The following is a 16,287-nucleotide window of genomic DNA, read 5'->3' on the forward strand; positions in this document are numbered from 1 at the left end:
AGAGATGGTCCTTACCATATGGTTTATGGTAGCGTAAATTAAGGATCGTGGCACGTAAAATGGAGAAAATTCGTCTTTTGAATTAATACTCAGCTTTTTGCATCTATTTAAGGAGGACCCCAATCTTAGAATAAAGTATTAATTTTAATTCTCAGCTTTTTGCATCTATCTAAGGATGACCCCAATCTTAGAACAAAGTATTAATTTTACAAGCTTCTCAAAGCTTTCAAACGATATTCAGTGTGATAAGTTAAAAGAATCATCTAGATTCTAATAGTAGTCCAACCCCAAAACAAAATCATCTTTTTTTTTTTTCCTTTGAAAGGTGTTTAATGACCATCCAAGTAAAGCGACTTTAATTTGTGACTGACCCTTGGTGAAGATTGATCAAACAATAAAGATTAGGTCAGCAATGAGCACGGGACTTACATTCAAGGATTGTGCAAGTAGCAGTGTGTTGCGCAACGCTTTATTTCCTTGTATTTGGTTATAAATACATAGTGGAAACCTTCATTGGATTAAAGAGTTTTGCTGCAAAATCTTACATTTCTTTAAAAATTCTAAAATTGTTAAAACTTAAAAGTCTATTAAACTCCCCTTCTAGGTTCATCAAATCCATGCTAGTACAAAATAAATTCTGATATATCATTAATATAAGTAGTTTCTGTAGTTACTTTGTTACCATTTAATATGCGATTCCAAATGAAAAGACAAGTAGACAACACACTAGTCCATCACTTGTTTCCACTTCTCGCATTCATACTTTATTTATAAGATTCAAATTTAAAAACATAATGTAAATCATTCTAAACGTGGGTAACAATTTAATACTTGAAAGACCATGTTAACTTGGCCAACGGGAGTAACAATTTGAAAGTCGAGAACCACAGGTGATTAATTTGAAAGTTTAGGACTAAACGTGACAAAACAACTATACTCAAGGACCACATATGGTATTAACTCTTCAAAAAAAAAATACCAATAAGTTAAATGTAATAGATCATATAACTAAAAAGTGTACACAATTAGATATCTCAATAAGGAAAAACTTACATAATAAACAATTGAATGTATGAGATATATATCGCCGGGTGCATCTCCTCCTTGAATATATAAAACTAATATCTCATTTTGTCTGTAATCCCATATGAACCAAAACACTCTCCTCTACATGACTTGCAATTTCATATGCTTTCATGCAATCATTGCTCAAACTATTTCGATAACATTTAACATTTAGGCAATGGAGACTGTTCCACAATGGCTTCATGTGTTGCTTAACACTTTACCCTAGTTCAATTTAAACTAAAGTTAAATATATTTCTGAAGTATATATATGAACAGATAAATAAATAAATAATATATATATATTACATACCTCATTTGGACTTAACAATTGTATTGACTTCTTTGGCCAAGCAATATATTGATCAAGTGCTCCACCTATATTTGATGCCTCCTCAGTGGGGAACGGTACCTTTGTTTGTGGTTCAAAGGCAATCTCTATGACTACTTTTACTTGATCATGTGGTAATGGTATGCCATGAAGTGTATGGCCCATGCCAAAAACCTTGCCCACTGCCACCTTACGTCGAATAGGATTCTCCAAGTACAAAAGACATCGTACTCCTACCTATAGTTATTCATTATAAACAAGTTAGATAAACTAAATTTTATAATAATGTTACCAAAAGAAAACAAAAGGATAAATAAATAATAACTAACACATACCATTGGTATATTCTCAAGAGGGTCTGGGGAACTAGCGTTATCACTATTAAGGTCTGGTGCAGGCTCCTGGACACATAAATTGTTCTTTTGGTCTAAGTATGCAGAAAGTTTTCGAAACGATGCAGTAGCTTCAGCCATTGCATTTTCCAAAAATTGTTTACACACTGCAGTATTTTCAGCTATTCCTTTGGATATGGCAGCAGAGATCATGTCTTTAAGAGCTTCCGCTTCCACGGATGTATATCCTTCACAAGGAGGTGTAGACCCAAAGGAGTCACTTATTCCAACTTCTCTTCCCACACCCCTAACACAAGTCGAGTGCTCTTTCTTTTCAAGTGCTAGTATATCCATCCTTCCAGATTCAATGAATTCTCCGGGAGTACATTGTTGCTCAAAAGAATCCTATTACATTAAAAAATAAATAAATTAAATAATATATATTAACTTTTCAATCAATAAAACATATCATTAATAATATGAATATATACTTACAATTTTTTTTGCAATCAATTTACTCTCTTCTGTGATAAATGCCTTTGTTTTATCCACTCTAGCTCTCTTCCACATCCCGTGCCTGCATGGGGGAGATGGAGGATTAACTACAATCAATGGGTCAGACATAGAAACTTCTCGTCTTTCCTTTAGCTTCTCATCCATCATATTCACATCCAATTTATAATATCCTCCACGAGACAATCGATGCTCGTACACATGATTTGATTGTGTCAAATGAGCTTGTTTCCTTACCGTCTATACAAATAAACATAATAGTTAATAGTCATAGATAATGAATAAAAATAATAAACATAGCAATTTGTACACATTCATCTTATCACCTGAAACTTCGAATCTTTGTGAGCTGCAACAAATTCATCCCATGTATCTTGATCAATGTAACTACACTCGTCACATGGATTCTTATTTTGTTTATCACCATATATAAATCTAGAACTCAATGATGCCTTAAAGTCCCTCCATCGAACTCCAGCATAACTCAACCACCGTTTCCTCATGGCAGGTGTGTTGGGAATATCGAATACAGTCTAAAAATATGCAAACACAAATATCAGTAAATAAGTAAATTTTTATAAAAATATATTAAAAATAGTTTATAAGTAAATAAATGTACCAAAAGATCATGCCAAATCATCTCCAATGTTTGTGGTGGAACTTCTTTCCAACTCCTAAACAATATACTCACTTTGCTACAAGCTAAATGACAAATATAAGACAAAAAATAATTTCTTTGAGCCCCAATTGGGTTGTTGCCCTTAAACTCAACAACCTCCTTGCCTTTTTCAGAAGAATGAGTTAAGATCCACTTCTTCATCGAGGTGACATCTCTCGTTTTACCTCTATCATTCTTATTATCCTCAGTATCATTAGTAGCGGTATGAAAAGAAAAATCACTTGGAGGATCCATGAACCTGTTTCAAAAATAACAAAATATAAGCATTCTATATGATAACATAAAATATAAAAACCAAGACATGCATTCAAAGTCTATAGAATTAAAAGTAATATATGGTTTAGATTGAAAAGCTTTGCTAACATGTGAAGGAGATCAGAACTGACAATAATTGCATTACACAAATAAGATATTGGGAAAATTGTAATTTATGTCCCTCAGGTATAGGCCAATTATAAATGTCACTCCTAAATTCTACGTGATATAAAATATAAATGTTGCCCCTGAATTGTCAAAATGTGGTCATATATTGCCCTTACTAAGGGGCATAAATTACAATATATGGTAATATATAGTCACATTTTGACAATTCATATGCAACATTTACACCACTTAATTGAGTGGTGACATTTATAATTGGTCTATACCTAAGGGGCATAAATTACAATTTTCACTAAGATATTTATAGTACAAGAGTGAAGCTAACAACAAACTAGAAACTCAAGCAAACAAACAGCAAAATACATAGTAGTTACAAGAGATTATACATAGCCATTACTACACTATGTGTTATCAGCTTAGACATTATTCTATTCAACTGAGCAGCAACACCAAAATCACCTACTCACATTGTGGATCAATTATTACATATTTCATGGTTTGGCATGAAATCGCATAATAGTATTTTTTTTGGTAAGTGACTTTTGGGAAGATAAGCTAATCACAAATTAAATTGGAACACCGACAAAGTAATGAAATTAAGGATTCGTACAAAGTTCTACAAAAAACAATTGGACAGAAGCAATAGTTCCAAGACTATTTGGATTTTAGGAGACACACTAAAAGCATAAAGGCACTCACCTAACTTAACCTCACCTTGACGGCTTGACCAGACAGCAAACTGTTTCCGCCTTTAATGTCTATATGAATCTTAAATATTGAATGCAAATAGGATAACCCCTGCATTGAACATAAAACAACTCAGGAAACCCAGGATACAACAAACCGTTTAAGCTTCAATCATGAAAGAGTTCCATTTTGTTTTGACACTACAAGTTGAAAAGATTTCTAACAAATTTTGTATTCCAAGTTTACAGAATAAATTAAGCTTCAACTAGCAAAGTTGGAAGTTCCAATGATAATGACATGTCTTCATATGGCTTATTTACTTCCTCTTCCTAAATGTTTCTCCACATATTTTCCTAGACAAGACTACCCAAGATTTTTCGATTCAAGGAGAAGGCATCGGAAGAAAGAATGACTTATGATACTCGATGCATTTTTATTAATTTTTATTTTAATTAATTAATTAATTAATTATTATTCGTTTTGATTCATAGTCCTATTTACTATCAAACAAAGTGACTCATTCTACTTAAACTCATTACAATTACCAAGTATTTAATTCCCATTATCATTTCGATTCCAATGTTTGAACCAAACAAACCCTTAGTGTATAGTTAAAAGCCTCTTAGGGTTCATCCCTACGGTTGTAGAGATTTAAAGCATTACTTGGCTTCATGTAAGTGTGGGACTGATGTACAATCCAGAGATACAATGGCTCACATGTCCAACTTGGTTTTTAGTTTTTAGTTTTTACACACTAATGTTCAATTCAAGCTTACCTTCAAGCCTCTCTGCAAATGTGAAATGTATGCAATTTGGTACTCCTCAAGTGGCTAGTAAGTGACATTCATTAAATCTGCTACATTTCCACCCCAACAATATCCCATCACAATCTGTCAGCACATAAAATAAAAATGTTACTAAATCTAATTCAAACCAAAATGCATAATTTTGGTTGTGATCATAATACTATGATAAAATAAATATTTTATATTTGAGTAAGCCGGTTGAAGAATATGTTAAGATTTTAGGTAAATGCCCTAGTTCACACCCAAAGGTACTCTTCTCCAGTTCTCCTTGGTAGCTCCCAAGGTAATGAACAACATTTGGATGACTAAACTGCTGCAACATCTCAATTTCACCACGAATTTCTTCATAGCCTTCCTCATTAATGCATTTAATATTTCAAAAATATATATACTATAATCAATTAAAGTATCAATTGTGCTTCCAATTGCATAAATCCAGTTTGAATCAGGCTATTAAGATAAGAGTGATAAGCAATAAATCAAATTTATGGAGCAATTCGTACTTTGTAGATTGATCCTCCTTTACTGACTCTCTGGAATCGAGCTCGACGAGACCTAACTCCCTTGAGGTCTTAATTCCTCCTCCGGCAACCCAATTACTTCCGCTTTTCTGTGCCTCCCAATCTCCCCACAGCCTACATTGTCGCCACAGCTCTACTCATAACTCATAGTCGATGACCCACTGGTTCCGCCGCTTCAACTTTTTCTCGTCCTCACCACTGCGGCACTGCCCCCAATCAAACATTCAAACTCCCTCTTTTAATTTAAGTTGAGAGTTAATGCCATCTACGTTTGTCGCCACAGCTCTACTCGTAACTCATAGTGATTTTGCCACGTTTAGTCCTAAACTTTCAAATTGATCATATATAATTTTTCGACTTTTAAATTTAATAATTCATGGTCCAAATTAACTACTCATGATCCTTCAATTATTAAATTTTAACCAACCATAATCCTTTCAAGAGGACCACGACTGGTTAAATTTCGAAATTTGAAGGACCATGAGTAGTTAACTTGGACCAAGAATGGTTAAATTTGAAAGTCGAAGGATCAAAGATGGTCAATTTGAAAGTTTAGGACTAAACGTGACAAAACCACTATACTCGGAGGACCTCAGATGGTATTAACTTTAAGTTAAATACTCAATACTCAATTTAGTGCTATTTAATCTTTCTCGATTTAATTTTAATAAATAATATTTTGTGTTTAATTATATCCTCAACTTTGATAGTTTTATCCAATTGAGCCATCACTATTAGACTGAGTAAATAAAAAAAATCATTATAGTCGATGACTAAATTGGATAAAATCATTATAATCGAATACTAACTTGGACAAAAATTACTGTAACCGATGACTAAATTTAGTATCAATAGATGTGAAATTACCAAGATATTTTAATAGATGATCCAATTGATTATCAAAATTGATGACCTAATTAAGCACGAAAAATCATTTAAGACTAAATTATAAATTAAAAAAAAAACATTAGAATCGATGACTAAAATGAATATTACTCTTAGTTATATGTTTTTCTTTTTTCTAATTATTTTAATTTCGTTTTTCAAATTCAATCTCTACACAAAAACAAAATTTAATACACATATATTTAAATAAATATATTACTAAATAAATTATATTTGCCAACTATTAAGTGTTTCAAAAGCAAATGATAAGGGTCAAATAGGTCAAAGTGCAATTAGCTTCCTAAACTAAGAAAATCTCCAACTAGACACACTTCATCCCATCGTTATATCGTGCACCCGGACGAACAATGCATTGTGCACCCCGCCATTCCAAAACGATATCGTTTTGTTAAATTGTGTGGGAAATTGACGCGACGGAGTTTATGTGTATTCTGTTATACAATTATGTACATTTCGAAACATGAGATTGTTTTTTAAGAGTTAAGAGTTTATATGTACTATGTTAAGAGTTTATGTGTACTATGTTAAAAGTTTATGTGTATTATGTTAAGAGCTTATGTGTATTATGTTAAAAGTTTGTGTGTATTATGTATTATGTTAGATTATGTGTATTATCCTTTTAAAAAGGTGTATGTGTATTCTGTTATACAATTATGTACATTCTATTATACGATTATGTACATTCGAAACATGGAAATTTTTTTTTTAAAGAAAATAACACCAGACACGAAAAACGGGATTTCCAAAAAAAAACAAAAATTATATCGTAATCCCTCTGCAATTCGAATCTCGCCAAGAAATAGTCATGCTCTAAATCGATGAGTTCAAGATTACCTTCTGGTTTCCAAAGCGAACGGAGGCGGTGGATTAAGTAGTTGTATCCGACTGATTTTCCCCATAGTTGGATGATGAGCGTTCTGCGCCACGGTCTTCTAATTCTAATCTTCTCCTCCTTTGATAGCCTAATTTTAGGGCATTCTGGGTCGTCTTGCTCATCGGAGCCCTCATCATCGCTTGTATCTTCATCAGCTCCTTCAAGGTCGTCCTTCTTATACGTCATGAATTTCCGTAGACTGAGCTTGTAGCTTGCTGGTAGGGGTGGGTTCAAGAACTCCGGATGCTTACTCCCACCTGGAGAATCCATCGCATCTGGGCCTGATTCAACGTTGAAGTTCGTAGTTATCGGAACTGGAGCCTCCGGAGTGATGAATATGGAAGAAAATATCACGTATCATATTTGGAGATCACATGAGCTGTTAATATTCTGTTTTCCTTGTATATAGCCTGTGGTTTACCTTTTATGTAGCTTACCTTAAATATTTCTTCTTGTATTTATTCTGCAATTGTCAGTAATGAACGACAACCTTTTCCCTTCCTTTTCTTCTCACCTTACGGCTTGTAGTTTTCAAACAATTACGCCATTTTCATCATGGTATCAGAGCTAGGTAACGACAAGGCGAAAGAGGTTACGCCAAAGACATCAGATGGAGGTGGCGAAGAATCAGAAAAGGTCCAACATGGTAAGGCAACATCAAATGCATTAGAAGTTTAGCCTGGCTGCATAGATGTGATGTCGCCTTATTTTTTACACGCTTCAGATGCTCCCGGACACATCCATGTCACCGAACTCTTCCGTGATGGCAACTACGGGGAGTGGGTAAACGATATGCGTGATGCGTTGTTCGCTAAAAACAAGATGGGATTCGTTGATGGATCCATACCTATGCCGACACCCGATTCATCATATTTACAACAATGGATGCGTTGTAATGCTATGGTGAAAGGTTGGCTAAAAAATGCTATGGACAGGGACATGAGGAATAGCGTGAGATATGCTAATACTGCTAGGGATATTTGGGTCGATTTGGAAGAAAGATTTGGAAAGGGAAGTGCACCGAGAGCCTTTGAGATAAGGCGAGCAGTTGTACTCCTGCGACAAGAAAAAGGCTCCAGTTTCAACATATTACACAAAACTTAAGGGGCTTTGGGATGAGATGATGGCCATCTCACCACTACCTAAGTGTATCTGTAGGGGATGCACATGCAATATATCAAAGCAATTGGTTGATATGAAAGAGAAGGAACAATTATACGATTTCCTCATGGGATTAGATGATGAATTTGCTGCTGTGAAATCACAAATCCTCAGTTCAAAGCCAACACTCAGCCTTGGTCGGGCATATCATATGACATCTGAAGATGAGCAACAAAGAAAAATCTCATCCACTCATAAACCAATAGTTGAAGCTGCAGCATTTCAGGCACAAAGAGGTTCCAGTGAAAAAGATGGAAAAGGACGAAGAAGGGACAAACCTATCTGTGGGCATTGCCAAAAGATAGGACATACAGAGGACCAATGCTTTGAGATCATCGGATACCCTGCACACTGGCGGAAGAGCCCTCGTGACAAGAGAGGAGGGCAATATACAGAGCACAAAGCAGCACCAAAGGCAGCCCACGTTGATACAGATGTCAATCCCTTGCGAAATCTTACACAAGCTCAGCTGGCAAAGCTTTTTCAATTCCTAAACACTGACGAAGACAAATTCAAGCATGGAGGGGCATCATCCAACCCGACTGTCAACATGGCGGGTAAGATAGATAATCGGAATTGGTGGGTGATAGACTCCGGAGCTACAGACCACATAGTCTGTGATGGGGATCTATTGAATAAAGTGGATGTTGAACATGGTGATTTTCCTGTCACCATACCAAATGGAGACAAGGTGGCGGTTAAAAGTATAGGAAGTACTAAACTTCCCAATGGGGTGCAAATAAATCATGTCTTGAGCATACCAGATTTTAAATGCAATTTAGCTTCTGTTGGTAGGCTGACAAAGGATTGCAATTGTACACTGACTTTTTTCTCGGATTTCTGTATAATGCAGGACTTACCCTCGAGGAAACTGATTGGAGTGGGTAGGATGCGCGATGGTCTTTACTACCTAGAACCAACATCTCAAGAGGGTGTGGCAATGTCAGTTAAGAGAAAGGACGATCCGAATATCTGACATAAGAGACTTGGTCATGCTTCTACTACAAAAATTCAAAAAATACAATCAGATTTTGTGGCTTCTTCTGAGAATGGTTTTTTCTGTGATTCATGCATGCGTGCTAAACAAACTCGATTGCCTTTTCCTGTTAGTAGTATTAAAACTAAATCATGCTTTGATCTTATACATTGCGACATTTGGGGTGGTTACAAAACACCTTCTTTTTCTGGTGCTCACTATTTCCTTACTATTGTGGATGATTTTAGTAGGGGTGTATGGGTATATCTGATGAAGCATAAGTCTGAAGTTAGCCACCACCTTGTTGCATTTTGCAACATGATTCGTACCCAATTTGGAAAAAGAGTTAAGCAAATTCGGGCTGATAATGGCATGGAGTTTAAATCAAATTACATGCTAGAGTATTATAAACAGCATGGCATTATTTTGCAGAGATCATGTGTAGACACCCCACAACAGAATGGGGTAGTTGAGAGAAAGCATAGGCATATCCTAGAAATGGCACGAGCATTGCGATTTCAAGCAAATTTGTCGATTGAATTTTGGGGGGAATGCATTTTAACTGTTGTACATATCATTAACAGACTACCTTCTAAGGCCATCAAGGAAAAAACACCTTATGAGATTTTGATGGAAAAAAAGCCAGACTACAATCACTTGCGGGTATTTGGGTGCTTGACTTATGTATACAACAAAAAGGGAGACAAGTTCGATGAAAGAGGGAAGCCATGCATATTTGTTGGGTACCCAAGTGGACAAAAGGGATATCGAGTGTATGATCCTGAAGATGGAAACTTTTACACCACCAGAGACTTAACATTTTTTGAAAATAAACTTCCCTTCAGGAACAATGTTCAAGACTTGGAGCCAAAGATTGAACGACCATGTTCACTGCCCATAAATGATGAGTGTGACGATATCCTTAGGATGGTACAAACCGAAGAAACAACAAATACAAACAGTGTAGAACATAGCCAGCCTGAAGCAGAACAGAGTTGTACTATACCGACAGAGATAATTGAGTTGACAGATGTAGATGTTGTTGAGAATCATGAACCACCAGAGCCTGTTAATGACGTGCAGCAGCGTAGAAGTCTACGTAATAGACATGTACCAAAATATTTGGAGAATTATGAGACGACATTGCCACCCTCTTTAGCAGTAACGCCATCTACCCCTCCTTCGGCATCCTCAACGGTACATCCCATGTCTCATTATGTCTCTTATGATAATTTCTCTTGTTCTCACAAAGCTTTTTTAACGGCCATCACTAACCATGATGAGCCAAGAACATTCAAGCAAGCAGTGAAACATAAACAGTGGCGCGATGCGATGCAAAAGGAAATTGCGGCTCTTGAAGCAAATGGAACATGGGACATAGTTGTGCTTCCACCTAATAAAAAAGCGATTGCCTCCAAATGGGTTTATAAGGTGAAGTATAAACCAAATGGGGAAGTGGAACGATACAAAGCGCGCCTCGTTGCCAAAGGTTTCACGCAAATAGAGGGCATTGATTATCACGAAACCTTTGCACCAGTGGCCAAGCTTGTTACTGTCCGTTGTCTGCTTGCAGTTGCAGTAAAAAAGGGCTGGGAGATTCACCAACTTGACGTAAATAATGCATTTCTCCATGGTGACCTGCATGAGGAGGTTTACATGTGCATCCCTGAAGGATTTGGGCGGCATGATGAGACAAAGGTCTGCAAATTAAAAAAATCATTGTACGGATTGCGACAAGCCTCACGCAATTGGCATCAAAAGTTTACAAAGGCACTTATTAATGTGGGATTTCAACAGTCCAGAGCAGATCATTCCTTGTTTTTATATAATCATGGTGCAAAATTTCTTGTTGCTTTAATATATGTTGACGATGTCATTCTGGCAGGTGATGATTATACAAAGATACAAGAAATCAAATCCTACTTAGATGTTGGATTTGGGATCAAGGACTTGGGCCCTCTAAAATATTTTCTTGGTATAGAAGTTTCACGGACTGCTCAAGGTTTATTTTTGAGCCAACGAAAATATGCCTTGGATATTCTTAGTGAGAGTGGTATGCAAGGCTGTCGTACTAGCGGATCCCCAATTGAACAAAACCACCAGCTTCGGGCAGATAGTGCAGGCTCTCTAGTTGACGCTGCTCAATATCGGCGATTGATAGGACGCCTCTTGTACCTTATTGTTACACGGCCAGATATCACCTATGCCGTTAATATTCTTAGCCAAATTGTTGCATTGCCACTGCAAGAACACATGGATGCTGCAACTCGTGTATTGCGTTACTTGAAAAGGGCACCAGGACAAGGTCTGTTACTCCCTAGAGCTGGGAGTTTAACACTCACTTCTTACTGTGATGCTGATTGGGGAGGGTGCCTCACCACACGTCGCTCATCCACAGGATATTATATCTCTCTCGGTGGTTCCCCGATCTCTTGGCGAACAAAGAAACAATCTGTGGTTTCCCGGTCATCGGCGGAGGCAGAGTATAGAGCAATGGCTGTCACTGTGAGTGAGTTATTGTGGTTGCGTTGGCTACTGTCTGAACTTGGTGCTTGTCAAGTGCATGCCACACCATTGTATTGTGACAATCAAGCAGCTTTGCATATTGCAGCCAACCCTGTTTATCATGAAAGAACTAAACATGTTGAGATGGACTGTTATTTTGTTCGTGAAAGATTTCGGTCTAATGAGATTGCTCCGAAAAAAATACACACAAAGGTCCAGCTCGCTGATCTATTCACTAAAGCGCTGGGAAATGATAGATTTCATTTTCTTCTAGGCAAGTTGGGTGTTGCGGACCTCCACACTCCAACTTGAGGGAGGCGTGATGAATATGGAAGAAAATATCACGTATCATATTTGGAGATCACATGAGCTGTTAATATTCTGTTTTCCTTGTATATAGCCTGTGGTTTACCTTTTATGTAGCTTACCTTAAATATTTCTTCTTGTATTTATTCTGCAATTGTCAGTAATGAACGACAACCTTTTCCCTTCCTTCTCTTCTCACCTTACGGCTTGTAGTTTTCAAACAATTACGCCATTTTCATCACGGAGTCTTATCATCGCGTGGTGTGGTTACTGACGTTTCTACCTGATCTCGAGATCTTTTCGTCTTTTTGGCCAATCTTGCCCTTGCACTTGATTCTGGATCCTCCGGCGACCGACTGGTCGCCGTCGAACCAACGTCTTCAGAGAGCGATTCTGCTAGCATGAGAGAGAAAACTTCTTTTTTTCTCATCCAATATAATACAATTAATTTTATTTGAGTTTGAAACTCAATCAATTCTAATTTTCGATTTTAATAAACCAGAATTGAAAGCTTGTATATTTCGGTCAGTTTGAACTAAACTAGGATCATCTCTACATATAATCTCTACATATAAGCAAAACAATCTAGTTAAACATAGTGTAATTAATACTTTGTTGAGATTAACACAATCAGAGAATTTGGTAATTGGTATCCCCATTCAAATCAACTTACCCCTGCAGACTTGACCCATATTTCTGACCAAAAAGCACGCAGACAACCAAATATGCGACACATCTGTCTCTCTATTGTCCTTTTTCTAAACCCCTCTCTCTCTCTTTATTGCCTCCTTTCTTTCAAAATATACTTTCCTCTCTCTCTCTCTCACCATTTTCTTGAGAATAGAGTTCACTCTACTCGCCTTTTTTCTCACCGGAAAATGCTACCCCAAACCCCCATTCCGGCCGGGAACTGCCCTCTGTTAATCGGGGTACTGCTCCTTCTCGCCGTTATCCCTTTCGGAGTCCCCAAATCCACCATTGAACCCTGCTCCAACTCCGACACTTGCTCTTCTCTCGTCGGCTACACTCTCTACACCGACCTTAAAGTCTCCGAGGTGGCGTCCCTGTTCCAGACCGACCCAATCGCCCTACTCACGGCCAACGCCGTCGACATTTCCGTCCCGGACGTCGAGAACCACATCCTCCCCGCCCGCCTCTTCCTCAAGGTCCCGCTCACCTGCTCCTGCGTCGACGGGATCTTCAAATCCGCCTTCGTCCACTACAAGACCCGCCCCTCCGACACGCTCTCCTTCATCGCCGACACCGTCTACTCCGGCCTCGTCTCGGCCGACCAGATTAAGGAGGGAAACCCAAACGCCGTCGGCTCCGACCCTTCCGTCCTCAATGTCGGAACCAACCTCTGGATTCCCCTCCCCTGCACCTGCTTCAACGGCTCCGATAACAACCTCCCGGCTATTTACATGTCCTACGTTGTCACCCCCGTCGACACTCTTGCCGGGATCGCCGCCACCTATTCCACCACTCTCACTGACCTCATGACTGTTAATGACCTGGGAAGTCCGGCCATCAAGGAAGGCGACATTCTTGCTATTCCCTTGTCCGGTAACTCATTAATTACCACTTGGAGTGAAGTAAATTAGGCACATTCTTTTTTCAGCTATTTATATAGTTGTGTTAGGATTAGAGCTTATAACTACACCAAAAGTTAAATCTAGTAGCAAAGTTTGAAACTTTATTTCTTTATACTGTCACCCAAAGTTCTGTCACCCAAAGTTATATCTAGTTGCAAAGTTTGAAACTTTATTTCTTTATACTGTCACCCATTTTCGGATAGCTAGTAGGCATAGTAGCAAAGATGCAACTTTATTTCCTTATATTGTCACACATTTTCAAGACAATTGGGTGTTGAATTTGGCCTTTTAAGCCCTCTTTACCGGTCTCTGCCCAACAATCCTCTGGCCACCCGTGCTAGACTTGACCTTCACCCACCGGTCTCCGCCAACAATCCTCTGGCCACGGGTGCTAGACTTGGCCTTTACTCACCTTGGGCCAACAATCCTTTAGCCACCAGGTGCTAGACTTGCCTTTACGGGCCTCCCTTGAACAAGTTGCATTATTGTTCTTGCCTCTTATTGGTGGAAAGCCTTTCCTTATTGTTTCTCTTTTTCTCCTTTTCTTGTTTCATGTTTGAGTTTACATTGATGTTGTAAACAGATTTGCTGAGATTGTACTCAATCCTAGAATAGCAGGGAATTAAGGAAAAGCACAGTTATACTAATCCTATATTAATAAGGAAAGCATATTCTTTTACTATCTACTATTACTATATTGTAAAATTGATAGTTTGGCATATATTAGGTATCTAATGGATGGATGTCTGATGATATAAATGGACATTAGCATTTAGCAATGATTTGTTTCTTAAAGAGAACTTGGATTAATTGGGAATTTATTTATTGAACCTGGATAATCATTCAAATTTGTGATTAAAGTAATATATTAATGTAAGTTCTGTTTTTTTATGGAAAGTCTTGTTGTTAGGGGTTTCTCTACCTTGTCATTTCTGGCTTTAGTATATAGGATATGATTGAAAATGGTGTTTTGTGATTGTGATTTTCAGCTTGTGCATCGAGTTTTCCAAAATACGCCTCGGATTTTGCTTTATCTGTGCCGAACGGGAGTTATGCTATTACGGCTAGTCACTGTGTTCAGTGCAGCTGTGGGCCCGGGAGTCGCAAGTAAGTTAGGCGCTTCTTTGCAATATATTTCAGTTATCTGTCCCGAACGGGAGTTTTTTCTGCAGCCTTATCATATTGCTGTTGGTTCTTCCACAGTTTGTACTGCATGCCAGCTTCGTTGGCAGTTTCGTGTTCGAGTATGCAATGCAAAAACAGCAATATGATGCTCGGGAATGTTACGGTGCAACAGACCTCTGGGGGATGCAATGTGACCTCGTGCGACTATGGTGGCTTTGTCAATAACACCATTGTCACTGTGTACGTTTGATTAATTCTTTTAACCCTGATCCTCGAGTTCTAATTAAAATTTACTTCTCTAATTATAATTAGGGGATTACACTCTTAACCTTGTTGTTTGTTCAAATAAATAGTTGTAGTAGTTTCTTGATTACAAGAAATCTCTGGTAAATTATCAGTAATGTAGGCTTGTTAACACCCGCAATTTCCTTCTTGTTCCATTGCAGGTTATCCTCATCTCTGCAGCCTCGATGCCCAGGTAAACATCAACAAATTGATATCTTAATGCAATAGAAATAGGGAATAAAGCCACTATCAATTGGGCGTTTTGTGGTCATTTGCACCATCTTTCTGACAACTTTAGTTTGTCTATATGATCTATATGACTCAATGGAGTCAATGGTGATGTTTGGTAAATAACTGTTAGCTGATTGGGTTAGTGGGTTTGACTAGTTGATATCATTTGCTGATTGTAGAAAGACGTTTAGTAAATTAGCTGTTAGCTGATAGCTGATTACATACAAAATAACTTTCTAAAAAAGCTAATCGAAAAAGCTGCTTTGAATAGCTTTTTGAGTTTTTAGTGTTTTAGCTTAAAATCTTAATGGTCTTCATAGAACCCCATTTTCTGATTTGCGTGTATTGCTTTTAATCCAAATGTATTCAGGGCCACAGCAATTTCCCCCGCTCAAGGCACCCCCTTCATCAGTAGGTCCTGATGTATTGTTTTCTCCCGCACCTGCACCTATCGAGGCCGGTGGTGCTCCAATAAGGACGCCAACATCTTCTGTGGTGCCTTCTACAGCTGGCTCGGCTATAGCATTTCCGCCTTCAAATGGTCCTTCCGGGAGTTCGTCGTCTGCCTGCACATTGCTAAGCCCTTTGTCTAGATTTCCAAATGCAGTTATGCTTGGCCTGTTTCTCAAATATTGGATTTTTGTATAAGGGGTTTTGGGTTTAGTGGGGATCTTTTATTCTTCACTGGGAACAATTTGAGTGAGGGTGGGGGTGGGGGTGGAAGGTGTGATTTCATGTTATGTTTTGTTTCTTCTCCCCTGATGTAGTTGTAGGGTTTTCTTGGACATGTATTTTAATTATTTCTTACATTTAGAATCGTTGGCTTTTCAATTTCATCACTAATTTTATCAATTGCTCTATTGTATACTTTATAATTTTATTTTTATTCCGAGTTTCCAAACGTACCTTTGGTGCAACTTTGTGATGCCATGTGCGCCCAGGCATTAAACGCTCCCGTTTCAATTGTTGACGTCACTCCGTCCGTCCAAACGACTTATATTCCATTATGTG

The 16,287-nt window shown here is 37.9% G+C and overlaps 2 protein-coding genes across 7 annotated transcripts; one reads left to right on the forward strand and one right to left on the reverse strand.

Moving 5' to 3' along the window:
* Positions 1-989: 989 nt before the first annotated feature.
* On the reverse strand, positions 990-5,553 carry LOC109172248. Of its 5 annotated transcripts, none has more exons than XM_019321408.1 (10): positions 5,298-5,553; positions 4,765-4,878; positions 4,001-4,099; positions 2,861-3,158; positions 2,568-2,774; positions 2,224-2,481; positions 1,732-2,133; positions 1,543-1,629; positions 1,377-1,388; positions 990-1,293 (listed from the first exon to the last, which is right to left on the reverse strand). In XM_019321408.1, exons 4-9 carry the CDS (start codon positions 3,152-3,154, stop codon positions 1,380-1,382), a joined length of 1,257 nt encoding a protein of 418 aa, XP_019176953.1. In that variant the 5' UTR covers positions 3,155-3,158; positions 4,001-4,099; positions 4,765-4,878; positions 5,298-5,553; the 3' UTR covers positions 990-1,293; positions 1,377-1,379. The 5 variants fall into 5 exon arrangements, with proteins under 5 accessions (XP_019176953.1, XP_019176950.1, XP_019176952.1 ...); XM_019321405.1 differs by having other exon boundaries at positions 990-1,290; positions 1,379-1,388; positions 1,543-1,633; XM_019321407.1 differs by having other exon boundaries at positions 1,543-1,633.
* Positions 5,554-12,763: 7,210 nt separating this feature from the next.
* LOC109172250 (lysM domain-containing GPI-anchored protein 1-like) lies at positions 12,764-16,143 on the forward strand. Of its 2 annotated transcripts, XM_019321410.1 has the most exons (6): positions 12,764-13,606; positions 14,625-14,742; positions 14,839-15,000; positions 15,207-15,238; positions 15,647-15,934; positions 16,006-16,143. In XM_019321410.1, exons 1-5 carry the CDS (start codon positions 12,769-12,771, stop codon positions 15,922-15,924), a joined length of 1,428 nt encoding a protein of 475 aa, XP_019176955.1. In that variant the 5' UTR covers positions 12,764-12,768; the 3' UTR covers positions 15,925-15,934; positions 16,006-16,143. The 2 variants fall into 2 exon arrangements, with proteins under 2 accessions (XP_019176955.1, XP_019176954.1); XM_019321409.1 differs by having other exon boundaries at positions 15,647-16,143.
* Positions 16,144-16,287: the final 144 nt, after the last annotated feature.

This window comes from Ipomoea nil, unplaced genomic scaffold (genome assembly GCF_001879475.1).
Source record: "Ipomoea nil cultivar Tokyo-kokei standard unplaced genomic scaffold, Asagao_1.1 scaffold0415, whole genome shotgun sequence".
NCBI classification, from domain to species: domain Eukaryota; kingdom Viridiplantae; phylum Streptophyta; class Magnoliopsida; order Solanales; family Convolvulaceae; genus Ipomoea; species Ipomoea nil.

Excerpts from the sequence above, each read along its gene's own strand:
- LOC109172248 (XM_019321404.1), bottom strand. The coding sequence starts at position 3,154 with ATGGATCCTCCAAGTGATTTTTCTTTTCATACCGCTACTAATGATACT. Across the intron at positions 2,775-2,860 it reads TGATTTGGCATGATCTTTTG|ACTGTATTCGATATTCCCAA; the intron begins GTACATTTATTT and ends GCATATTTTTAG. Across the intron at positions 1,634-1,731 it reads CTCTTGAGAATATACCAATG|GTAGGAGTACGATGTCTTTT; the intron begins GTATGTGTTAGT and ends GAATAACTATAG.
- LOC109172250 (XM_019321409.1), top strand. The coding sequence starts at position 12,769 with ATGCGACACATCTGTCTCTCTATTGTCCTTTTTCTAAACCCCTCTCTC. Across the intron at positions 13,607-14,624 it reads TCTTGCTATTCCCTTGTCCG|CTTGTGCATCGAGTTTTCCA; the intron begins GTAACTCATTAA and ends TGTGATTTTCAG. Across the intron at positions 14,743-14,838 it reads TGTGGGCCCGGGAGTCGCAA|TTTGTACTGCATGCCAGCTT; the intron begins GTAAGTTAGGCG and ends GTTCTTCCACAG.